General features: G+C 44.1%; 1 protein-coding gene across 1 annotated transcript in view; it reads left to right on the plus strand.

Moving 5' to 3' along the window:
- The window catches only part of si:zfos-943e10.1 (GRAM domain-containing protein 2B), a 111,405-nt gene that overhangs the window by 84,698 nt on the left and 3,748 nt on the right, over positions 1-22,959 (plus strand). Inside the window, exons 4-13 of the mRNA XM_063032028.1 lie at positions 4,105-4,165; positions 5,423-5,492; positions 6,300-6,400; positions 7,115-7,213; positions 9,337-9,408; positions 10,386-10,460; positions 11,767-11,857; positions 13,657-13,746; positions 18,149-18,248; positions 20,144-20,272. Of these exons, the coding sequence (XP_062888098.1) occupies positions 4,105-4,165; positions 5,423-5,492; positions 6,300-6,400; positions 7,115-7,213; positions 9,337-9,408; positions 10,386-10,460; positions 11,767-11,857; positions 13,657-13,746; positions 18,149-18,248; positions 20,144-20,255 (871 nt within the window). The 3' untranslated portion in view covers positions 20,256-20,272. The remainder of the gene's footprint in view (positions 1-4,104; positions 4,166-5,422; positions 5,493-6,299; positions 6,401-7,114; positions 7,214-9,336; positions 9,409-10,385; positions 10,461-11,766; positions 11,858-13,656; positions 13,747-18,148; positions 18,249-20,143; positions 20,273-22,959) is intronic.

Below are 22,959 nucleotides of genomic sequence, written 5' to 3' on the forward strand. Positions count from 1 at the left end.
GTCTGTCTTCACATACTGGGATAGACAACTCGCTATCTCACCGAGGGTTTGAGACCCGTCGGCTACCCTCACCTGGTTTAGCCGGCTTGTGGAAGCCGTTGCCCAGGGTGTGGCCGCTGTCACATGCAAGCAGCTACGGGGAGCCACAGGTGAGAGCTGAGTGCCAGGTGGGGACCAAAGGTGGACTAACTGCCTTGAAAAGGACGGGCCATGTTCCCCCACCAGAGGTGCTACCCCTCCCTGACACTCCATACACCCCAATGTCCTGGTAATCCTTAGTGATGGATGGCGCCTTACTGAGGCATTGACTATTGAAGATTTCCTCGGTGTCCATGATGGAACTGGCTGAGTATGCGATCCTCTGCAGCTTCTTCTGATCCTGTGCACTGGTGTCTCCATACCATGTGGTGGTGCAGCCAGTCATGGTGCTCTGTGCAGTACATCTGTAGAAACTTGCTTTGAGTCTTTGGTAACATAAAACAACTCGTTCATTCCAGGTATTAGTCTTGTAAGGAAAAGTTGGATATCCCAGTCTTCCTTCCATTAGAGCTTAGAAGAGAGCAAGGAGATTTGATTGAGTCATAAGATCCTAAAGGGTGTTAATGGGGCTGATGTGGGAAAGAGATTCACCCTCTGGGAGTCGAGGGAACACACACTAGTTTTCTCTCTGAGGGACTAACAGTGGAAAGGGTGAGCAGTTTCAAGTTCCTGAGTGTCAACCTCTCTGAAGATCTTTTCTGGGCCCAACATATTGATACAGTTATAAAGAAGGCACAACAGTGGCTATAGTTCATCGCGAGCCTGAGATTTGGTATGTCACAAGTTTCTACAGGTGTAACATGGGGAGTGTTCTAATTGGTTTCATCACTGTCTGGTATGAAGGGGCCGGTGCACAGGATTGGAAAAGGTGCAGAAAGTTGCAAGCTCACCTAGCTCCATGTACACTAGCCTTCCTATCGAGGACATCTTCAAAAGGCGATGCCTCTAAATGGGACATCCATCATGAGGGACGCTCATCACCCAGGACATTCCTTCTTCTCACTGCTACCATCAACGAGGAGGTGCAGGAGCCTGAAGACATAAACTCAATGTTTTAGGAACAGCTTCTTCCCCTCTGTCATCAGGTTTCTGAACGGGCATTGAACCCATGACTACCTCACTGTTTTCTTTGCTCTCTTTTTCCACTACTTATCTAAAATAAAAAGTTAATATATTTATTGTAGTTTATAGATTTTTAATTATGTATCGCTTTGTACTGCTGCCGTAAAACAACATATTTCACAGCATATCTCAGTGATAGTAAGCCTGATTCTGAGAACAAGGTGGGATGCAATCTTTCTCAAGTGTTTAGAATGCCCTTCCTCAAAGGGTAGTGGAAGCAAAGTCTTTGAATGTTACGGGTAACACGGTACCACAGCAGTTAGTGTGAGACTTTGTGGCACCAGTAATTGGAAGTTTGGGGTTCAGTTCTCATCACTGTTTGTGAGGAATTTGTACGTTCTCCCTGTGTCCATGTGGGTTTACTCCGGGGCGTCACACTCCAAACACATATGGGTTACGGTTAGTAAGTTGTGGGCATGCTGTGTTGGCGCCAGAAGTGTAGCGATGCATATGGACTGTTCTCAGCACCTCTTTGGGCTGCGTTGGCTGTTGACACAAGCAATACAGATCACTGTATGGTTTGATGTGCGTGACCAATTTCTTTAAGGTGGGGTTGATTGCTTCTTGATAAGCGAGGAGCTCAAAAGTTAACCAGAAAGATGGGAGTGGAGTCAAATCAACCATGAACTTTATAATGGTGGAACAGGCTGGAAGGGAATAAGTTTGTATCTGCTTTTTAAAAAAAAATAGTGGTCGACTGATAAGAGCATAACTGGCTAATAAAGGACTGAATTGAAACAGTAAATGCCGGAAATGCTCATCAAGTCAGGCAGTGTCTGTGAGAAAAGCAGTTACTGTTTCAGGACAATGGACCTTCATCAGATTATCTATGTGTTGCATTCTCCAACATAAGAGATCAGACACCTGTTGCCCTTTCAATTATTTTGTTCTGCTTATCACTTTTATAGGAAATGACAATAAACAACCGTGAATAGCATAGTTGCCCACGTTCTGACCTGTTATATTGATATTTTCTCCAAATCTACACTGTCAGGTCAGACAGTGTCTATTGCAGATTTGGCCCAAGTGTCTGTTAGAATGCTCTGATTCCATGGTTCGATGTGCATGAAAGGGTTAGAAAAGAACGCTTTAGAAACTTGCTTCAGTCCAAATACATCTGAACAAAATGTTATTTCCACAACATAATTTGATTACAAAATTTGTTTGGTGACAAAGCATAACAAATTCTGTACAATAATGTTAATGTTGAGATGCAAAGATTTGGTTCTTAATCTTGTCAATTCTTGCTTAAAGACAAAATCAATTTTATAAGAAATTATAAAAGTATGGTTTGGCCACTCAGCCACATAAGCCTGCCCCTCAATTTGATGTGATCAATTGCACTCTATGCCTCATCTCTTCTTAACAGCCAGTTTCCCAAGTTTTCTGATCTTTCAAAAAGTTACCTTTTTTTTCTCTCTAAATACCCTCAAAGATTTAGTCTTTCTGACCCTCTAGGATAGGGAATTCCAGAGATTAGCCACCCTCTGTGAGAAATTCCAAAATATTTCGGTTTAAAATGATCACCCTCTCTAATCTTATAACTATGTTTCATGAGTGGGAGCAGTCCAACCCTGCCACACTTCCTGTATTTATTACATGTTTCATCCAGATCACCCTTCACTTCTTACAAATCAAAGACTACGTCTAGGACAACTCTCTGCAGGATTTGGCCTAGCAAATGTGTTTGGACAGCCTCTAGTGCCAGGATAATTTCTCTGAAAAAAAAGGACTAAAATTGTGCACAGCGCTCTTGATATGGCCCTTTCTTGTATTATGTACAATAATAAGAAAACTTCTCCATTTCTAAACTCTCTCTTAGAATAAATGCCAACACTCCCAACTTCTGCATTTCTAAACTCTTAACTGTCTTACAATAAAGGCCTCCATACCATCCTGGCCACTTGCTGCATAAGTCTGCCACCTTTTGTTTTCACCTGTGAATCTGCTGGGGCCATTTATTGTGTCCGGTGCACCCAATACAGCCTCCTCTACATTGGTAACACCCATCATAAATTGGCGGACAGCTTTGTCGAGTACCTGCACTCCATCCGCCAAAAGGGGAACTTCCTGGTGGCCCAACATTTTAATTCCAATCAACACACAAAAGTTGCTGTACTAACTGAAAGAAGAGATAGACAAAGGGTCTCGGCCTGAAACATCGACTGTACCTCTTCCTAGAGATGCTGCCTGGCCTGCTGCGTTCACCAGCAACTTTTTTGTGTGTTGCTTGAAATTCCAGCATCTGCAGATTTCCTCGTGTTTGCGATTTTAATTCCAATTCCCATTTCTGTTCTGACATGACAGTCTGTGGCCTCCTCTTGTGTCATGTTGAGGCCACCATTGGTGAAGGAACAACACCTTCTATTCCATTGGGGTAGCCTCCAACCTGATTGCATAAATGTCAATTTCTCCTTGCGTTAAAAATATTTTCTTAACCCCTCCCCTCTTACTCTATTGCCCACTCTGGCCTTTTACCTCTTCCCACCTGCCTATCACTTCCCCTGGGTCACCTCCTCCTTCCCTTTCTCCTATAGTCCACTCTCCTCTCTATCAAAATCCTCCTTCTCCAGCCCCTTATCTTTTCTACCCACCTGGCTTCACCTATCACCTTCTAGCTCTCCTCCTTCCCTCTTCACCTTCTTTATTCTGGTGTCTTCCCTCTTCCTTTCCGGTCCTGAAGAAAGGTCTTGACCTGAAATATTGACTGGTTATTCCTTTCTGTAGATGCTGCCTGACCTGCTGTGTTCATTCAGCATTTTGTGTATGTTCCATAATACAGAATAACTAGATTCCTCTGTACAGTGCTCCTCCCGAGGTTGGCTGGGCACATCCAAAGATTTTAGATGAATGTGGGCGAATGCCATGCATTATCCTTATTTGGAGTTTAACCAAGCCATACAAGACTGGTTGCTAATACAGTGTACTTGTTGCCTTATTCAGGGTATTGACCATTGACATTTCCGACGTAAAAAATGAAGAGGAGTCATACCTTGGACGAAAGGTAACCTCCTCTACTTCTATAAGGAATTAATTCATATTAAACCACTTTACAAACTGCAATTTATTAAACAAATTATCAATGAAGCACTACCCAAGTTACAATTACATTAGTGTTGTCAAATACCCAGAATAATAAAAGGTGCCTTTCATTATTTATAGACAAAAATTGCTAAGTGAGTTTTCCAGTCTAAATCACCTTGTTTAAACAATGAAACTAAATAAGTCAGGATCTTAGTGGCAAATGGCAGAGTTTTCTGGTTGTATTACTGTCAAGGACAACCTCCCTACTTGCTTCTGGGAAGATAAGCCACCTTAAACTACTACAGTCATTCTGAAGATGGATCTCCCCCTTGGAAATGTATTGCCAATCCCCACTTGGATACCTTCAAATCTGTCGTAGTTCCCAACCAGTTGAAGTAGTGAAATCATTTCGTGTCCATTTCTGGATGTTTCTGGCATCTCCAAGTCCGAATGCTGAAACCGCAGTGAGCTGAAGGGTTCTGAGTGGTTGTACAGTTTATTTCTTCCCGCCTGCACTGCGTAGGTTTATAGTGAGGATCAGTGTGCGCAGACTGATCCCCATCCTTTAGGCTAGGGGATGTTCCACAATGGCACCGTGACCTGTGACAACTGAGCGACCGCAAGGCTGTAGGTTAAGTATTGGAGTTTTCCTTCTCCTAGACAGACTGCCTGGCATGGCTAATGGGTCCCATCTACCTGGGTTTGGGATCGGAGTTGTCCTTCTCCTAGGCTGGCTGCCACCCAGCCTGCCCACCCAGTTATACTGTTGGACACTTGGCCGCACCATGATGTAGCAGACTCTGTGAGAATAGGGACCCCGTGCTATGGGCACAGTAGCATAGGAGAGGCCATAGGCAAGTGATCTCCTACATGGCCAAGCAGTGGTCCTGTGGTGATCACTGCATCTGGAAAGGAGAGGCTATGAAAGAGACACTTCACCTTCCTTAAGTGAGCAGGACGTCCAGCCCAGGACTCACCAGTCCCCATATATATAATGTGTGTTTGCCTCTTACACACTTCTGTGAGGTCTTCATCTTCCTTCATTCCAAAGACAAGCTCTAGCTCACTCGACCTTTCCTGAATGTTTCAACGTGGATTTTTTATTTGTCGTTTAGAAGTACTGTGCATAAGGATGGCAAACTTCCAAAAGTGTTGAACTTCACAAGGTATTTCCTCTCTTTTGATCCATGTAAAAAATGTTTCCATTCACAAACTTTGACTCTTCTTTCTCCCGCAGATTAGCAAGTCCAATGCCACATTCCACAAACTGTTTAAAGACCTTCCTGAATCTGAGAATGTGATTGACAGTAAGTTTTTGTATATAAAGGCTGGAGTTTTCTAGTCTTACGTGGCAGTGTGTCGCCGTTGTGTCAGATATTCAGCGGCTACTTTATTATGTATAAGAGTGGAACCCAGTATGGTCTTCGGCTGCTGCAGCCCATCACTTCAAGTTCTGACATGTTGTGCGTTCAAAGATGCTCTTCTGCGCACCACTGTTGTAACACATGGTTACTTGAGTTATTGTTGCTTTCCTGTCAGCTTGAACCAATTTGGCCATTCTACTCCGACCTCTCTCATTCACAGGGCATTTTTGCCCACAGAACTGCCGCTCACTGGATACTTGTTTTGTTTTTCACACTATTCTTTGTAAACTCTGGAAACCTTTGTGCATGAAAATCTCAAGAGGTCAGCAGTTTCTGAGATACTCAAACTACCCCGTCAGGCACCAGCAATCATTCCATGTTCAAAGTCACCTGGATCACCTTTCTTCCCCAGTCTGATGTTTGGTCTGAACATCAACTGAGCCTCGTGACCATGTCTGCATGCTTTAATACATTGAGTTGCTGCCACACGATTGGCTGATTAGATACTTGCACTGACCAACAAGTGTACCTAATAAAGTGGCCACTGGGTGTAGCTGTTTTCAGTAAAGATCACTTGTTCTGGAGGGGGAAAAATAACTCTGCACAACTATTTGTAATAGAATGGATTCTAATTTCACCTGAATTTTAATAGCATTGTAAGATCTGAAATTAGAGCTTATGAATTTTGTATCATAGATTTTGAAGGTCTTTTTAATCAGTTAAGTAATTAGGTTTTGTGTTTCCTAATAGGGTTCAAATGTGCCTTGTATAAGGAAGTTCCATACCATGGCAAGATGTATGTGACAGACAATTATATTTGTTTCTACGGCGGCATTTTAAAGGAAACCAAGGTATGTTTGTTTTTTAGAAGCCTTATTTCATTCTATTGTGGCTTCAAATACATAACTCCCAGTGAAGCATATGCCACTGATGATCTCCCATCTCCAATGTCCTCTGAAATCCATGGTCTGGTTGGAGTTCATCAATGCTTCTGCAGTCCATTGCACCCACAGTACAGGGGATTGACCACTACAGCTTCACCAGAGCCTTTGTAAGCTGGCCTTACTGATTTCCACCTCTCACGGCTGGGACGTAGGGTTGGACTTTGAGAGGCAGTGGCTTCAAGTAAAGTATCCAAAATAATGGCAAATATCTTGTAACAAAGGGTGATTATTCAAAATACTCTTCATGGGTTTTGAGAGGTATCTTGGGGTTTCAATAGCACCTAATTTATTTGAGAAAAGTGAAAGTTATTACTGCAATTGTATTTATGTAATTAGTATAAAAGATGGTAAAAGTCTGCAAATGCTGGATATCTGAAATATCAAGTTCAAGTGTAACTGTTGTTCAGCCATACACGTGTATACACCTGAACAAAACAGAGTTCCCCTGGGGCCAAGGTACGAAACACAGTACATATACAGTACTCTGAAAAAATCTTAGACACCCTAGATTTTGTATGTGGTTTCAGATGGGATGTAAAAGAAGAATTGACTGGGCATGATGTGAATGGATTAAGGAGCAGAGGAGGCATCATCTAACTTTTAATTTGTCTTTCTGTCCAGCTTGTTGTTCCAGTCGCTGATGTGGTTGTATTGAAGAAGCAGAACATAGCCTTCCTTGTTCCCAGTGCCCTTTGTATCAAAACATCAGAAGGAGAGAAGGCAAGTTTTCCCTAGAATTCGTTTTGAGTGAAATGGTTTTTTGAGTTTAGTCATTTTATTTAGAGAGACAGCGCGGAACAAGCCCTTCCAGCCCAATGAGCCGGGTCACCCAGCGACCCCAGACTAATCACAGGACAATTAACCTACCAATCTTACATGGTCGGCACAACATTGTGGGCCGAAGGGCCTGTAATGTGCTGTAGATGTCTATGTCTATGTTAACCAGTGTGCCTTTGGACTCTGGAAGGATATCGGAGCACCTGGAGCAAACCCATGTGATCACGGGATTAACGTACAAACCTCATGCAGAGGACGAAGGAATTGAACTCGGAGTTCCAGAACACTCCAAGCTGATAACTGCTATGCTAATGTGGCACTGTATCAGTTTTGACCAAAATGGTTTTTGAGTTTAATTGTGCTTTGGTACAACAAAAGCCAGTCTTGTATACTGGAAGCATCTCTTTATAAAGCTTATATCCTGTTAAGGCCATTGTCACAATAGCCTAAACCTTTTGTTAATTGTAATCTTCCCACACGTGTTCCTGGGGCCCCACTGAAATGGTCTTCTGCTGGGTGCTTGGGTCCTGAATGCAGAATGGGACCCTCCAGAGTAGATGGTGTACTGACTGATGAGACACTGTCCATAGGCTCACCACTTGCTGAAGCTGTTGGTGTTAGTCATAGAATGAAACGGCGTGGAAGCTAGTCCAGTGCAACACGCACACCTACGTAATGCTGGGGGAGCTCAGCAGGTTAGGCAGCATCTCTGGAAAAGAGTAAACAGTCGACATTTTGGGCTGAGACCATTCATCCAGTCCTGATGAAGAAACATTGACTGCTTACTCTTTTCTATAGATGCTACCTGACCTGCTGAGTTCCTCCAGCATTTTGTATATGTTACTAAATTTACACCGACCATTAATCATCCTCTAACACTAAGCTTATATTAAACCCATACTTTTTACTCTTGTCACATTCTTATCGACTCCTCCAGATTCTACCACTCACCTACACACGAGGGGCAATTTGCAGTGGTTATTTAACCGACTAACCTGCTTGTCCGTGGGATGTGAGAAGAGACGCAGGTATCAAACTCCTCGTAGACAACACCAGAGGATGGGATTACACCTGGATCTCTGGCACTGTGAGGCAGCAGCTCTGCTACCTGTCCCACTTGTTCACAGATCTTCATAAGATATTAGAGCATAATGAGACCAATTTGGCCTATCAAGTCTGTTCGTGATTTAATCATAGATGATTTAAAAATATATATTTTTCAATCCCATTTTCCCCATAACCCTTAATCTCCTTACCGATTAAGAACCTATTAATTCCTGCCTTAAATATGCCTAATACCTTAGCTTTTGCAGCCTCTGTGGCAATGAATTCCTTCTAGCTAAAGAAATTCCTCCTCATCCCAGTGTTAAAGGGACATCCCTTTATTCGGAGGCCGTGTCCCAGATCCAGTCCATGTCTAGTCTAAGCAGACTTTTCAGTCAGTTTTAATGAGATTCCCCCCTCTCATTTTTCTTTAGTCCATTGAATACAAGCCCAAAGCCATCGAACACCCTTCATACTTTAAGCCTTTCATTGCTGGGTCATTCTTGTGAAACGTTCACTGACACTCGACATTTTTAAACAAATGTTTGACTTCATATTCGTTTTGAGTTGGGGGCTTGCAGAAACACTTCAGTTCAATTCAAGTTTAATTGTCATTTGACCAGACGTGAATACTCATGAATGCAGTCAAATGAGACAACATTACTGCAGGGTCAAGGCTTAAAGACACATTGCCAACAGTCACACACAATAAGCAACACCCTTGCTAACCCGCTGGGTACTCTGTGGTCTATAGTCAGTGGTAACCAGAGGATGAGGCTGTTGTTGGCTAAGAGCAGTGTCAGCACTGAAAACATGGGCATGTGTCATGTGGTGGCGTAGAAGATATCTCCCATCAACTACTTTTGTGAGGTTTTGATGATACAAGGCATTTGCATAAGGCTTTATATAAATCTGTGATTATTAAATGTATCATAGTTTGGTTTTATTTAATCATTTGTAATTTGGGATTGCAACAATGGTTTACAGAGAACTAACTGTATTTTGATTTTTCTTTCCCTTAGCATTTATTTGGAGCACTGAGATCAAGGGATTTGACTTTTAAAGTTCTGAAGTCAGTTTGCCTGAATCTGGAGGTAAATTTCCAGTTGGTATTTATTTTAAAAATGTTTTGCTATTGGAGAAAAGTGGCATAATTACCTCTTCCTCATCCCCCTTCCAGGAGGTGCTGTCAGAGTTTTATTTAGTCCCTTCTGACCCAGTGAATCCGAATTGCCAAATTATACCCATTTGTCCAGTTAACCTATTAATTGTCTTTGGAATGTGGGAGGAAACAGGAGCACCCGGAGAGAATGCCATCATACAAGAGTTCTGTTCTCTGACTCCTAATTCTAGCCCCCTCGGTTATTCTGTTACTTCTGTTTCCAGCATGTTAGATTGCACATGTTGGATCTCTGTTCAATTTCTGATCCTCAGGGTTCTTCTGGGAGTCAAGAATGGTGAACAGTCTTAATTCCAAAATTTCAATTTATTTTAGAGACAAATAAACATACAATTTCTCAGTAAACTAAATGAAGAGCTGAGAATTTATAATAAGAGGGGAATAAATGCTTAGGGGTGTAAGACAGTGGAATAAAAGGTGGGGCTTTTGAAAAACCCATCACTTTTATGAATACGATAAAGAAAATTCCTTAGATAGGAATGAATTAGTAGAGTACATAATTAAAGCAATTACATCACGTGGGTGAATGTGCTAATACTTAGCCAATGATAAACTTAGCTGCTATACCGCTTTCTGCCAGTAAGTGGGGATGGACCACCACATACTGTACTGTGAAAAATGCACATTTGTTAAAATGTACAAATGTTATAAAATGTATCACTTAAAAAATGGTTTCCAACACACAAGAAGATTTGCACATTCTGTTGTTTTGCACTTGTCACTGTTTGTTATTACCAAGTTCACTGTTACTGAGCTTCACACGAATAAGGAATTCCATGGCATCCTGGTGTGCATGACAACAAACTAATCCAAATCCGTGTTTGCATCATGTACCATAATGCAAACTAAAACTGATCTTGTATTTATACATTTGTGCTACTACCTTTTCAGAATGCAAATCCCTCAACGAGCCCTCAGGCTTTTACACCTGAAAACAGTTATGAGGCGGAAACTAAAATATTACAGGTGAGAATATCTACAACAATTTAGTGTAATGTGAGACTGTAATAAATAAGAATAATAACTTATTTATGGAGCATTTTTCAAATGGGTGATGTAATTCAAAGTGCTCTACAATGGGGTGAAGTGCAAACAAGGAGTATTGATATCAGGAGAAGGAAACCGGAGGTCCATCAGCCAGTCCGCATCAGAGGGGCAGTAGCTTTAAATTCCTTGGTGTTATGATTTCAGGGGACCAGTCCCAGGCCCATCATGTAAGTGCCATTACGAAAAAAACACCGCAGCGACTGCATTCTTCAGGAGTTTGCAAGGATTCGGCACAACATCTAAAATTCTGACAAACTTCTATAGATGTGTGGTGGAGAGTATATTGACAGCTTGCATCACAGCCTGGTATGGGAACACCAATACCCTCGAACAGAAAATCCTACAGAAGTAATGGATATAGCCCAGATAAAGCCGTCCCCACAACTGAGCACATCTGCACGAAATGCTGTCGCAGGAAAGCAGCATCCATCATCAGGGACCCCACCATGCAGGCCATGCTTTCTCCTCACTACTGCCATCAGGAAGGAGGTACAGGAGCCTCCGGATCCGCACCACTAGGTTCAGGAACAGTTAGCACCCCTCAACCATCAAGCTCCTGAACCAAAGGAGATAACTTCACTCAACTTCACTTGCCCCGTCATTGAAATGTTCCCACTGACTTTCAAGGACTCTTCATCCCAGGCTCTCAATATTCATTGTTTGTTTGTTCCTTAGTTATTTTTGTATTTGCAGAGTTAGTGGTCTTTTACACCCTGGTTGAATGGCCAAGTATTGATTATTATTCTATGGATTTATTGAGTATCCTCACAAAAAAATGAATCTCAGGGTTTTGTGTAGTGATGTATACATACTTTAATAAATTTACTTTGAATTTTGAAATTAAAAAAACATGAAAATAAAAGACAAAAAGATGTTAGCTGATACATATGATCAGAATTAAGCCATTTGGCCTATTGCGTCTTTTCTCGCATTCCATTGTGGCTAATTAATTATCCCTCTCACTGCCATCCTCCCCCCTCCCCCTTAACTTTTTAGTGCCCCTATGAATCAAAAACTTATCGATCACTGCTTTTAATATACTCAGTGAGTTTTATACCCAAGTAATTTTTCGGTGATACTGCAGCATGATGTTGCTGTGTCTTAACCCTTTGCAGTCTTGCAACTGTTGTTCAAGATTATCTGTAAACTGAGGTTTTATCTACATTTGAATAATGGATTCCAGTTAACAATAAGAAATGTTTGTTTTTGTCTTTTCACCCAAAAGGAACTGAATCAATCTTGCCTCGAAGACGATAGCCAAGAACTGGACACTGTTGACTACATTCAAGATTCAGTACAGCCAACGCCCACTGCGAGTAAGCAGCACTAAAATCTATTTATAATGTAGGGACCAAACATTTGATGCTATTGTCACAGAATGCCTGTTCTGGCTCGGAAGTTGTATTAATGTCCATGGTATTTGCTCCCAGGGCAGCTCTACGCAGTGACCTCTTTAGTTGGTACTTCTAACCCAGTAAAGTGGCCACTGAGGGTATATCTGTGGTCTTCTGCTGCTGTAGCCCGTCCACTTCAAGGTTCGATATGTTGTGCATTCAGAGATGCTCTTCTGCACATCACTGTTGTAAGGCGTGTTACTGGTGTCTTCCTGTCAGTTTGAACTGGTCTGGCACAGGGTGTTTTTGTCCACAGAACTGCTGGTCTCTGGAAGATTTTGTTTTATTGTACACTCGAGCAGTGATTCCCAACCCCCTTTTTTATGCCGTAGACACCTACTATTAACCAAGGGGTGCGTGGAGCCCAGGTTGGGGACTCCTGCTTTAGAGGCTGTTGTGCGTGAGCTCCCGGTGAAGGGCCTCTGCCTGAAATGTCATCTGTTTATTCTTTCTGTAGATGCTGCCTGACCTGCTGAGTTTTTCTAGCATTTTGGGTGTATTACTCTGCATTTCCAGCATCTGCAGAATCACTTTTGTTTACATCTAGTGAGTGGTAGTTCTGTGGTAGAAAATGACTTGTAGATGAGAGAGGTCAGGGGAGAATGGCCAGACTGGTTCAAGCTGTCAGGAAGGCGACAGTAGCACCATAACCATGCTTTACAACAGCGGTGTGCAGAAGAGCATCTCTGAACGCACAACAGGTCGCACCTTGAAGTGGACGGACTACAGCAGCAGAAGACCATGAACATACTCAGCAGCCACTTTATTAAATACAGGAAGTACCTAATAAAGCGGCCTTTGAGTGTATAGTTTAATTGCACTCAGGATGTTTGCCTGCCACTTCATCAGTATGATTTTGAAGACAAAACTTATTAAAACTGTGTGTGTGTGTGTGTGTGTGTGTGTGTGTGTGTGTGTGTGTGTGTGTGTGTGTGTGAGAGACCACTGGTTTTAAAAACCATTTGTTTAACAAACCCATGGCAACCCTTGAGGTGTCCGTTGGTTGGGGTTGACCGTGGATTGTGTATCATAGCTGTCTACCTACGTGCAAGCCAGTATGATATAGGGAGCAACCTGTTGCCCTCGAAGCCGGCTCCCTCCCGTCTGTCGGCTGATGAACCCACAGGAACAGCGGAGACTGTTTGTTTGGCACCAGCAGTGTCGCAGCAGTTGCCAGCCAGCATAGAACTCAACTTTGGACTGCCTGAGGGACTCCAGCTCTGGACTGTTCCTTGGTTTACTTGTGAAGCCTTCCCCGTGAGCAGCGATGGCCACAAGACAGCGGAGAATTGAGATCAGAGTTCTAGGGCACCAGTAACCTGCCTTTGCGCCTTCTCCTGTCAGTAGAAACTATCCCACTGGGCTTAGTTGCTAAGCCACACGTGAGGGCCAGTAGCTAGACTTGGTTGTCAGAGGCTATTTGAGACACATGCTATTGGGAACATTTTGTAGGTGGTGGGAGCGTATCCCCACTACCTCCCTGCCCCTCCTCTATGACAGCCTTAATGAACAACGGCCCTCTAAGCCATCCCGTTCACCTTTGAATATTGAGTCCTTCTGATGTGTTTGTCCTTCGTAAGTTCCTGGTCTTGAAAGTTTCGTACTACCTTTACGGATGCTGCCAAACTTGCTGTGTAATCACTAGCTCCATTTAAAATAATTTGGGTCTTTTGCACATTATTCCCTGACGACATAGTCTTTCTTCCTGTGGCTTTGTGCAGATTCTGCTGGTGTATCCAGAAATAAGGCTCTTTGTAATGAGAATGAAGGACAGAGAGATCGACCCATTGAAGAAACTTTGCACAGCAATGGTAAAGGTTATTTACTGCATCACCTGACATAACGGCAGCAAAGTGGGATGCTCACTTGTTAATCGTACAGAAAGATGTTCAATTATAGCCTAGCTTCCACCTCTCTGTGCCCTAGTGCCAATGAAAATCATTATTCTTATTCCCTTTGTCCACTCCGTCATTTAGTGCAAATGTTTCACTAAATATTAGCGGATGGGTATGGAAAACAATTGGTTTGGACATTCGCTGTCAGACCCGGCTGATGCTTAGGCCCTGCAGTGTATTTATTGGTAGGGGCACAGCGTGGAGCAGGCCTTTCCGGCCTAATGAGCCGCGCTCCCCAACAGCCCACCCACTTAACCCCAGGACAGTTTACAACGACCAATTAGCCTACTAACCCATGCGTCTTGGGACTGTGGGAGGAAACTGGGGCACCTGGAGGAAACCCACGTGATCACGGAGAGAGCGTATAAACTCCTTACAGACGGTGCCAGAACTGGACTCCGAACTCCGACAGCTTCGAGCTGCGATGGTGTCGTGCTAACAGTACAGTAGTGCCCTTCAAATTCTGTGAATTTGATGTTTCATTGTACTACTGCAAAACAAGAAATTTCATGACGGTTGTCAGTGATTTTAAAAAAAAACTGATTCTGAGCAACGCACACACAAAATGCTGGAGGAACTCAGCAGGTCAGGCAGTGTCTATGGAAAAGAGTGAACAGTTGATGTTTTATGCCGACACCCTTCTTCAGGACAGAAGGAAGGGGGGAGATACCTGAATAAAAGGTTGGGGGGGGTGGGGGAAGAGGCTAGCTGGAAGGTGATTGGCAAAGCCTGGTGGGTGGAGGAGAAAGGATCTGATAGGAGAGGAGAGAGGACAATAGAAGAAAGGGAAGGAGGAGGGGACCCGGTGGTAAATCATAGGCAGGTGACAAGTAGTAAAAGGTCACATGGGGAATGGAGGTGGGGAAGGGGAATTTGTTCATTAGAAGAAGAAATCAATATTCATGTCATCAGGTTGGAGGGTACCTAGAGAGAATATAAGGCGTTGCTTCTCCACCCTGAGGTGGGCTGGCTTGGTACAAGAGGAGGTCATGGACCGATGTAAGACTCCCGGAAGCGACGGCTTACCGGCTGAGTTGTACTCGGCTCTGTGGAACTGGATGGGCCCAGACCTGCTGGAAGTGTACAACGCTATGCTTCTGGCCGACAGTATGTCTGAGTCCATGAGGAAGGGCATCATCACCCTCATCTACAAGCAGAAGGGGGAAAGGGAGGACATTAGAAATTGGAGACCCATCTCTCTCCTGAATGTGGATTACAAGATCCTGTCCAAGGCTGTAGCCAACAGGGTCAAGTCTGCTCTAGGACAGGTGATCCACCCGGACCAAACCCGTGCTATATCTGGCAGGAAGATCTCAGACAGCCTCACGCTGCTGAGGGACACCATCGCCTACGTGCAGGACAGGGGGGTGGACGCCTGCCTGGTCAGCTTGGACCAGGAGAAAGCCTTCGACAGGATATCGCACACGTACATGGCGGACGTGCTCTCCAAAATGGGATTTGGGGAGGGAATCCGGAATTGGATTAGACTGCTCTACACAGACATCCGTAGTGCAGTCCAGGTCAACGGGTGGGAAACAGACAGCTTCCCCATCAGGTCTGGAGTCAGGCAGGGCTGTCCCCTCTCCTCTGTCTTGTTTGTCTGCTGCATAGAACCCTTTGCGGAAGCCATCAGGAGGGATGAGGGCATAAGAGGGGTGACGCTGCCAGGCAGTGGAGGGACCCAAGTGAAAACCTCCCTGTACATGGACGACGTCACCGTCTTCTGCTCTGATCCGAGGTCAGTTCGCAGGTTGATTGGCACCTGCGAACAGTTCGAGCTAGCGTCAGGGGCCAGGGTCAACCGCACGAAGAGCGGAGCCATGCTCTTCGGCAGCTGGCCTGACCGATCCAGCGTCCCCTTCACCATCGGGTCTGACCACGTGAAGGTGTTGGGGATCTGGTTCGGAGGGGCTGAGGCGTGCAACAAGAACTGGCAGGAGCGGACTGCCAAGGTGAAACAGAAACTGGGACTGTGGGGAGGGCGGTCCCTGTCGATAACGGGCAAGAACCTGGTCATCAGGTGTGAGGTGCTCTCAGGGCTGCTGTACTTGGCGCAGGTCTGGCCCGTCTCCCGCTCCTACAGCTTGGAAATCACCCGAGCTGTCTTCAGATTCGTCTGGGGATCCAAGATGGAGCGGGTGAGACGGACCGTCATGCACAAGTCCCTGGACAATGGGGGCAAGAACGTCCCCAATGTCGCCCTCACCCTGATGGCCAGCTTCGTGTGTGGCTGCATCAGGTTGTGTGTAGAATCCAGGTATGTGGGCACCAAGTACCACTATGTGCCCAGGTTCTACCTGTCGCCCTGGCTACGAAGGATGGGTCTGGCCCCACTCCCGCGCAACGCCCCAGTCAGCTGGTCATTGCCAGCATACTTGTCCTACGTAGCAAAGTTCTTCCAGGAGAACGCCTTTGACCACAGGGCCATCAGGCAGTGGTCGGCACGTAGTGTCCTGCAGGCACTGCAGGAGAAGGATGTGATGGACACAGTGGGGTGGTTTCCTGAGCAGACTGTCCAGTTCATCTGGCAAAATGCCTCATCGCCAGATCTCACCAACAAGCACCAAGACCTCGCCTGGCTGGCGGTGAGAGGGGCCCTCCCAGTCAGAGCCCTCCTGTACGCCCGGAACGTCGTCTCCGCACCCCACTGCCCATGGGAGGACTGCAGTGAGGAAGAGTCTGTGACCCACCTCTTTGCACACTGCCAGTTCGCAAAGAGGGTGTGGAGGAGGATGGACGGGCTAGTGTCACGTTTCATCCCCAGCAGCTGCGTAACAGAGGACTCTCTGATCTACGGGCTGTTCCCGGGGACGCACACGGAGACCAACATCCGGTGCTGCTGGCAGATCATCAACTCGGTGAAGGACGCTCTTTGGTCGGCCCAAAACTTGATGATCTACCAGCACATGGAGATGTCCATGGGAGAATGCTGCCGACTGGCACATTCTCGGCTGCAGGAGTACGTGCTGAGGGACGCACTGAAACTCGGTGCAGCCACCGCAAGGGCCCGGTGGGGAAGGACCACGGTATAGGTTTCTCCACCCGTGGGAGTGGGAGGGGTCGGTGGGCGGGGAGTATACCCCTCAACAATGATATGCTAAGCTGAACTACTGGAGTGCCACGTGGGTGGCTATGAATACGGATATGGACTGACTATAATGCAAACGTATGTGAGGGATGAAAAGTTATTGAATGGGTTATTGTATATATTTATTTTTGAATAAAGTATATTTTGAAATTTAAAAAAAAATCAGAATGGAAATGGAAATTAAAATGTTCGGTCACCAGGCCAACCTGATTCTAATTATTAAGCTGCAGAACTGCTCGTTCTATTTTGGAGCATTCCTGGAACACCTCTGGTTCTTTCCTTCCCATGTAAATTGTCTTAAACATCTTTTCCTTTGTCTCCAACCAAGTGCAGGGACCCATGTTCCAGGTTTATGACTTTTATGAGAACTAGTGAAAGGTCAGGTGAAAGTTTATTGTGTCGATGTCTAAAACTCGGTCTGTTTTCCTGAGTACTTCTAGAATTTTCTTTTCTCGTTTTAGTTGAGTTGCACTTTTACCAATCTGGAATACAAATCTACATTTATACTCTGGGGGATTTGGTTTAGCATAAGTCGAAGTAGTGGCTCTCTGCCATGAGATATTAGGCAGTATTGCAATTGGCTGTCCGTTGCCTTCTCAAGGATGGACAATGCACTGCTCCCTGCCATTGAGCACGTTCACAAGGAATGCTGCCTCGAGAACGCAGCATCCATCATTGAGAGGACCCCCCCCAACCCCACCATGCAGGCCATACTCTCTTCTCACTGCTGCCATCAGGAAGGAGGTACAGAAGCCTTGGGTCCCACATTACCAGGTTCAGGAACAGTTATTACCCTTCATTCATCAGATTCCTGAACCTGCGTGGATAATTTGATTCACTTCAATGCCAAACTGATTTCAGAGCCAATGGACTCACGTTCAAGGACTCTAGAAATCATGTCCTCAATATTGTTTGTTTATTATTACTAACTCAGTTGTATTTACACAGTTTCTTCTTTTGCACATTGTGTAGTTGTGTGTAGTTTTTCATTAATTCTATAATTCTGTATTTCTTGGTTCTACTGTGAGTGCCTGCAAGAAATCTCAGTAGCGTATGGTGACATATATTGATAATAAATTGACTTTTAAGCTTTGGATGTATGGGAAAACTGGACAATTCATGTGAGTTTACTTCAAATTAAAACCCTGTTTCCAATGAAAACTTGTTTTGCAAAAAAAAAAATTGCTTCTCTAAGAAAATTTAATGGTGCTTTCATCTGCCCTCTTACAGGCAACTCCTGGTTTACCAGAGTGACAAAGAAAATGAAATCCTTTGCTGCTTTTCATGAATCGACTGCTTTTAATACACTCATCATCATCTACGTCCTTCTGTATGTATTTCACACAAATCTCTAGCTATACTTTAGCTTTGGTTAAGAGATCCTACAACATTTTTGATTTTAAAAAAACTCTCAGAATATTACCAAAATACGGTAATTCAGTAGAATGTATTCCTCCTACCACAAACTGCGGGCTAACTACCCAAAACTAGCCAATGCCCAGATTCACAGCAACTTTTTGCCAGGAAGCCAACATACTACCTACTTATGGTTGTGGGACCTTCGAGATACAAATCCTATTGACTATACACGCGGTAGCCATTGTATTAAGTAGACCTGTACTCTTGCTTGTTAATACAAATATATAATCAATTAATCATGTGGCAGCAACTCAATGGATAAAAGCATGCAGACATGGTCAAGAGGTTCAGATGTTGTTCAGACCAAATATCACAATAGGGAAGAAATGTGATCTAAGTGACTTTGACTGTAGAATGTTTGTTGGTGCCAGGTGGGGTGGTTTGAGTACCTCAGAAGCTGCTGATCTCCTGGGATTTTCATGCATAACAGTCTCTAGAGTTTATAGAATGGTGGAAAAACAAAAAAAAATCCAGTGAGTGGTAGCTTTGTGGGCAAAAAAGCCTTGTTAATGAGAGAGGTCAGAGGAGAATGTCCAGATTGGGTCAACCTGACAGGAAGGCGACAGTAACTCAAATAACCATGCATTACAACAGTGGTGTGCAGGAGAGCATCTCTGAACGCACAACAGGTCGAACCTTGAACTGGATGGGCTACAGCAGCAGAAGACTACACCAGGCTCCACTCCTGTAGCTAATAAAGTGTCCAGTCAGCCCAAGTCCTGATTTGGGCTTCTTTCTTTTTAAACAGAATTGCAATTTCTATCCCAAAAGAAAGACCAAATGGAGGGTGGAAAGGCATTTTCTTCCTTGCCTGCTAATCTGGTGTACTACTCTGAGGGACCTGTTTTATGCTCCTTGACCACTGACAGTGTAGTAACAATGGTTAGAGCATCAGTATGCGAGCAGTGGGACAATTACCCTTGTGTTTATTTATTGTCTTCCATGTACCTACCCAAGTGCTGTTTAAATGATATTGTACTTGCCTGAACTACTACTTCTGTCAGCTCATTGTCCCTCAGCTTCCTTTTAAATCTATACCTCTCTCTATCCCTCTCGCCCAATGTCTATGCCCACTAGTTCCCCCTAGAGAAAAGACTTGCCAACCACCTCATCTAAGCGTCTCATAACCTTAAATATTTCTGCAAGATCTCCCTTCATTCTCCTACGTTCTAAGCAATAAAGACCTGACTTGGGCAACCTTTCCCTATAACTCAGGCTCTCTGGTTCTGGTAACGTCCTCAAATCTTTTCTGTACTCTTTCCAGTTTAACCACATCCTTACCATAACAGGGCAAACAAAACTGAACACAGCACTCTAAGTGCGACTTCACCAACAGCTTGTATAACTGCAATATAATGTGCCATCTCTAATACTCACTGCCCTGACAGATGAAAGCCAGTGTGCTGAGTCTCGACCTATGGTGTCACTTTCAGTGAACGATGCATTTGTACATGGTTCAGCATGGAAACTAGCCCTTTGGCCCAACTCGTGCACGCCAGTTCATGGTATTGTTCAAGCTTGCCCCATTTACCAGTGATTAGTACATAAGCACACTAAAACCCTATCCATGTTCTTCTGACAAATATTGAAATTGTTAGTGTATCTGTCTCAACCAAAAATGTCTCAAAATGTTTTCTAACATTACATGGAGGTAATCGTTATGACCATCATTATAGAATATGCTGTTCTGTGTTTGCATGGAGAATAACACCTGTAAAAGTGATTTAGTTATATAAAGTTCAATAAATGCTTCGAATGTTTACAGGAATCTGAGTTTTAATGTCAATCCTTTGCTTCCTTTTTCAGGGTGCTACTGTTGCTGATTTCTTCAGGGTACATCGGCCTAAGAATTGTAGCCCTTGAGGAGCAGCTGATGTCCATGGGAGCCTGGCCAGAAACTCATACACAAAGCAAGTAAATGCAGAAGATGACAAGGTTAGAAGTTCTTCCTCTATTACTGAATGAAGCTAGACGTGTAACGTGGAAACTCAGTTCAGTTCAGTTTCAGTTCAGTTTTCGTTTATTGTCATTTAGAAATGCATACATTAAAAAATGATACAACGTTCCTCCAGAATGATATCACAAGAAAACACAGGATAAACCAAGACTAAACTGACAAAACCACATAATTATAACATATAGTTACAACACTGCAAAGCAATACAGCAATTTGATAAAGAGCAGACCATGGGCACAGTTTAAAAAAAAAGTCTCGAAGTCCCGATAGCCTCATCATCCCACGCAATCGGCAGAAGGGAGAAACTCTACCCGCCATGAACCTCCAAGCACCGCCAACTTGCCGATGCAGCCCCATTGGAAGCACCCGACCACAGCGGACTCTGAGTCTGTCCGAAAACTTCGAGCCTCCGACCAGCCCCTCCGACACAGCCTCTCCGAGCACCATCCTCTGCCGAGCGCTTCGACCCCGCCCCGGCCGCTGAACAACAAGCAAAGCCGAGGACTCGGGGCCTTCTCCTCCGGAGATTCTGGACTACACAGTAGCAGCAGCAGCGAAGCAGGCATTTCAGAAGTTTCACCAGATGTTCCTCTGTGCTCTCACGTCCGTCTCCATCAAATCAGGATTGTGCATGGCACCCTACTTGACAAATAACAGACATCACCACCGGAGTGGCCGCTGTGAGCTGCGTCGCGCCGCCATCTTCCCACCAGTTCATTGGTGATATAGTAATGAATTTTATAGTAGAATGTAGCACACAGCTTGTGCGGCAACATAAAATGTGTCTGAATGTACCTATTGGTTAAGGTTAGCTATGTTACCTATTGGTTAAGGTTAGATACTTGAGAAGCTGAAACTGTCCAAGGCATTATTACTGAATAGATGCAATATTAGCATTGGATTTTGAAGGATTTCTATTGCTTCTATTGAATTAAGATTTTTTGGTGCAAAGATACAACTGCTTAAAGCTGAATTAAGTGAAAATACTTGTGCATAGAAGTTGTCTATAGACAAGGAAATGTCTTTGCTGTCAGTTCTGTGGACGGTTTGTCTTATTTAGGAAAAAAAGAGCAAATGAATTTGACTAATCAACTTCAAAGAGTATTCAGGAAGCCAATTAGTGGACGGACTTCAGTATTCTGAACACCATTTTGTTAACTAGGTATCAACCAATGTCTGGCAAAACAAACCCCTCTGCTTCCCTTGAAAGCTCTTTCTCCCCCCTCACCTTAAATCTATGCCCTCATGTTTTTGATGCCTCTACATGAGGAAAAGATGTTTACTATCTATTATTCTCAATCTTATTTCTATCAGATCACCTCTCAACTCCCTGCCCCCCCACCCAACCAAAGTCTTCCAATCCAGGCAATATTCTGGAAAAGGTTCTCTGCACTCTTCCCAGCACAATCATATCCTGGAATAGTACTTAATACTCCAAGAACCATTTAACCATAGTTTTGTAAAGTTTCAACACCACACCTTAACTCTTACAGTTTGTACCTTTACCTATGAAAGCTAGACCGAAGAACAGAATTAGGCCATTTTCAGTCCATCGAGACTCCTCTGCTGTTCCATCATGGCTGAATTATTATCCTTCTCAACCCCATTTCCCTCTCTTCTCCCTGTGACCTTTGACACCCCGGGTAATCAAGAACCTATCAACCTCCACTTTAAATATACCCAATGACTTGACCTCCACACCAATCCTTGGCAATGAATTCCACACATTTTCCACCCTCTGGCTAAAGACATTCCTCCTCATCTCTGTTCTGAATGGACGTCCCTCTATTCTGAGGCTGTGCCCTCTAGTCCTAGACTCACCCACTATAGGAAACGTCTTCTCCACATTCACTCTATCTAGGTCTTTCAATATTCAATAGGTTTCAGTGAGATTCCCCCTGATCTTCTAAACTCCATCAAGTACTGGCCCAGAGCCATCAAACACTTCTCGTGCATTAACACTTTCATTCCTGGAATAATTCTCGTGAACCTCCTCTGGACCCCCTCCAATGCCAGCATAGGTTTTCTTAGTTAATTGGCCCAAAACCACTCACAATACTCCAAGTGTAGTCTGATCAATGCCTCATAAAGCCTGCAATCTAGCATGCCATAAACCTTCAACACTCTTGACCTGTTGCCACTTTCAGGGGAAATAGAATTGGAGCAGAAGGCTCCTCTCTGTTCATCAACATTCCTTTTACTGTACATGTCCTATCCCTATATGACTTCCCAAAATGCATGACCTTGCACTTGTCAGGATTAAGTTCCATCTACCAATGCTCTGCTCAGCTGATCTATATCCTGGTGTAATCTTCCTTGCTGTCTCTACAACGCTGACAATGTTTGTTCATGATGTTGTCTTGTCTGCTTTAGGGACCAAACACGGGTTGGGTAAATGTTCTGAGGAATACCTCCATGCTGTTTGCAAGCTTTGACTGTGACTTTTCTTTTGATCATATTCCAAAGTTTTTTATCCTCCTCTTACACCAGGGGTTCCCAACTTTTTTTTATACCATGGACCAATACCATAAAGCAAGGGATCCATGGACCCCAGGTTGGGAGCCATTGCAATGAAGCTCAAAGGAAAACTGAGGAAGAGCATTTCTGCCTAAGCAATTTACAGCCTCAAAACAATCATTTAGATACACACACAAAATGCTGGAGC

Source organism: Mobula hypostoma, chromosome 24, assembly GCF_963921235.1.
Source record: "Mobula hypostoma chromosome 24, sMobHyp1.1, whole genome shotgun sequence".
Classification (NCBI taxonomy): Eukaryota; Metazoa; Chordata; class Chondrichthyes; order Myliobatiformes; family Myliobatidae; genus Mobula; species Mobula hypostoma.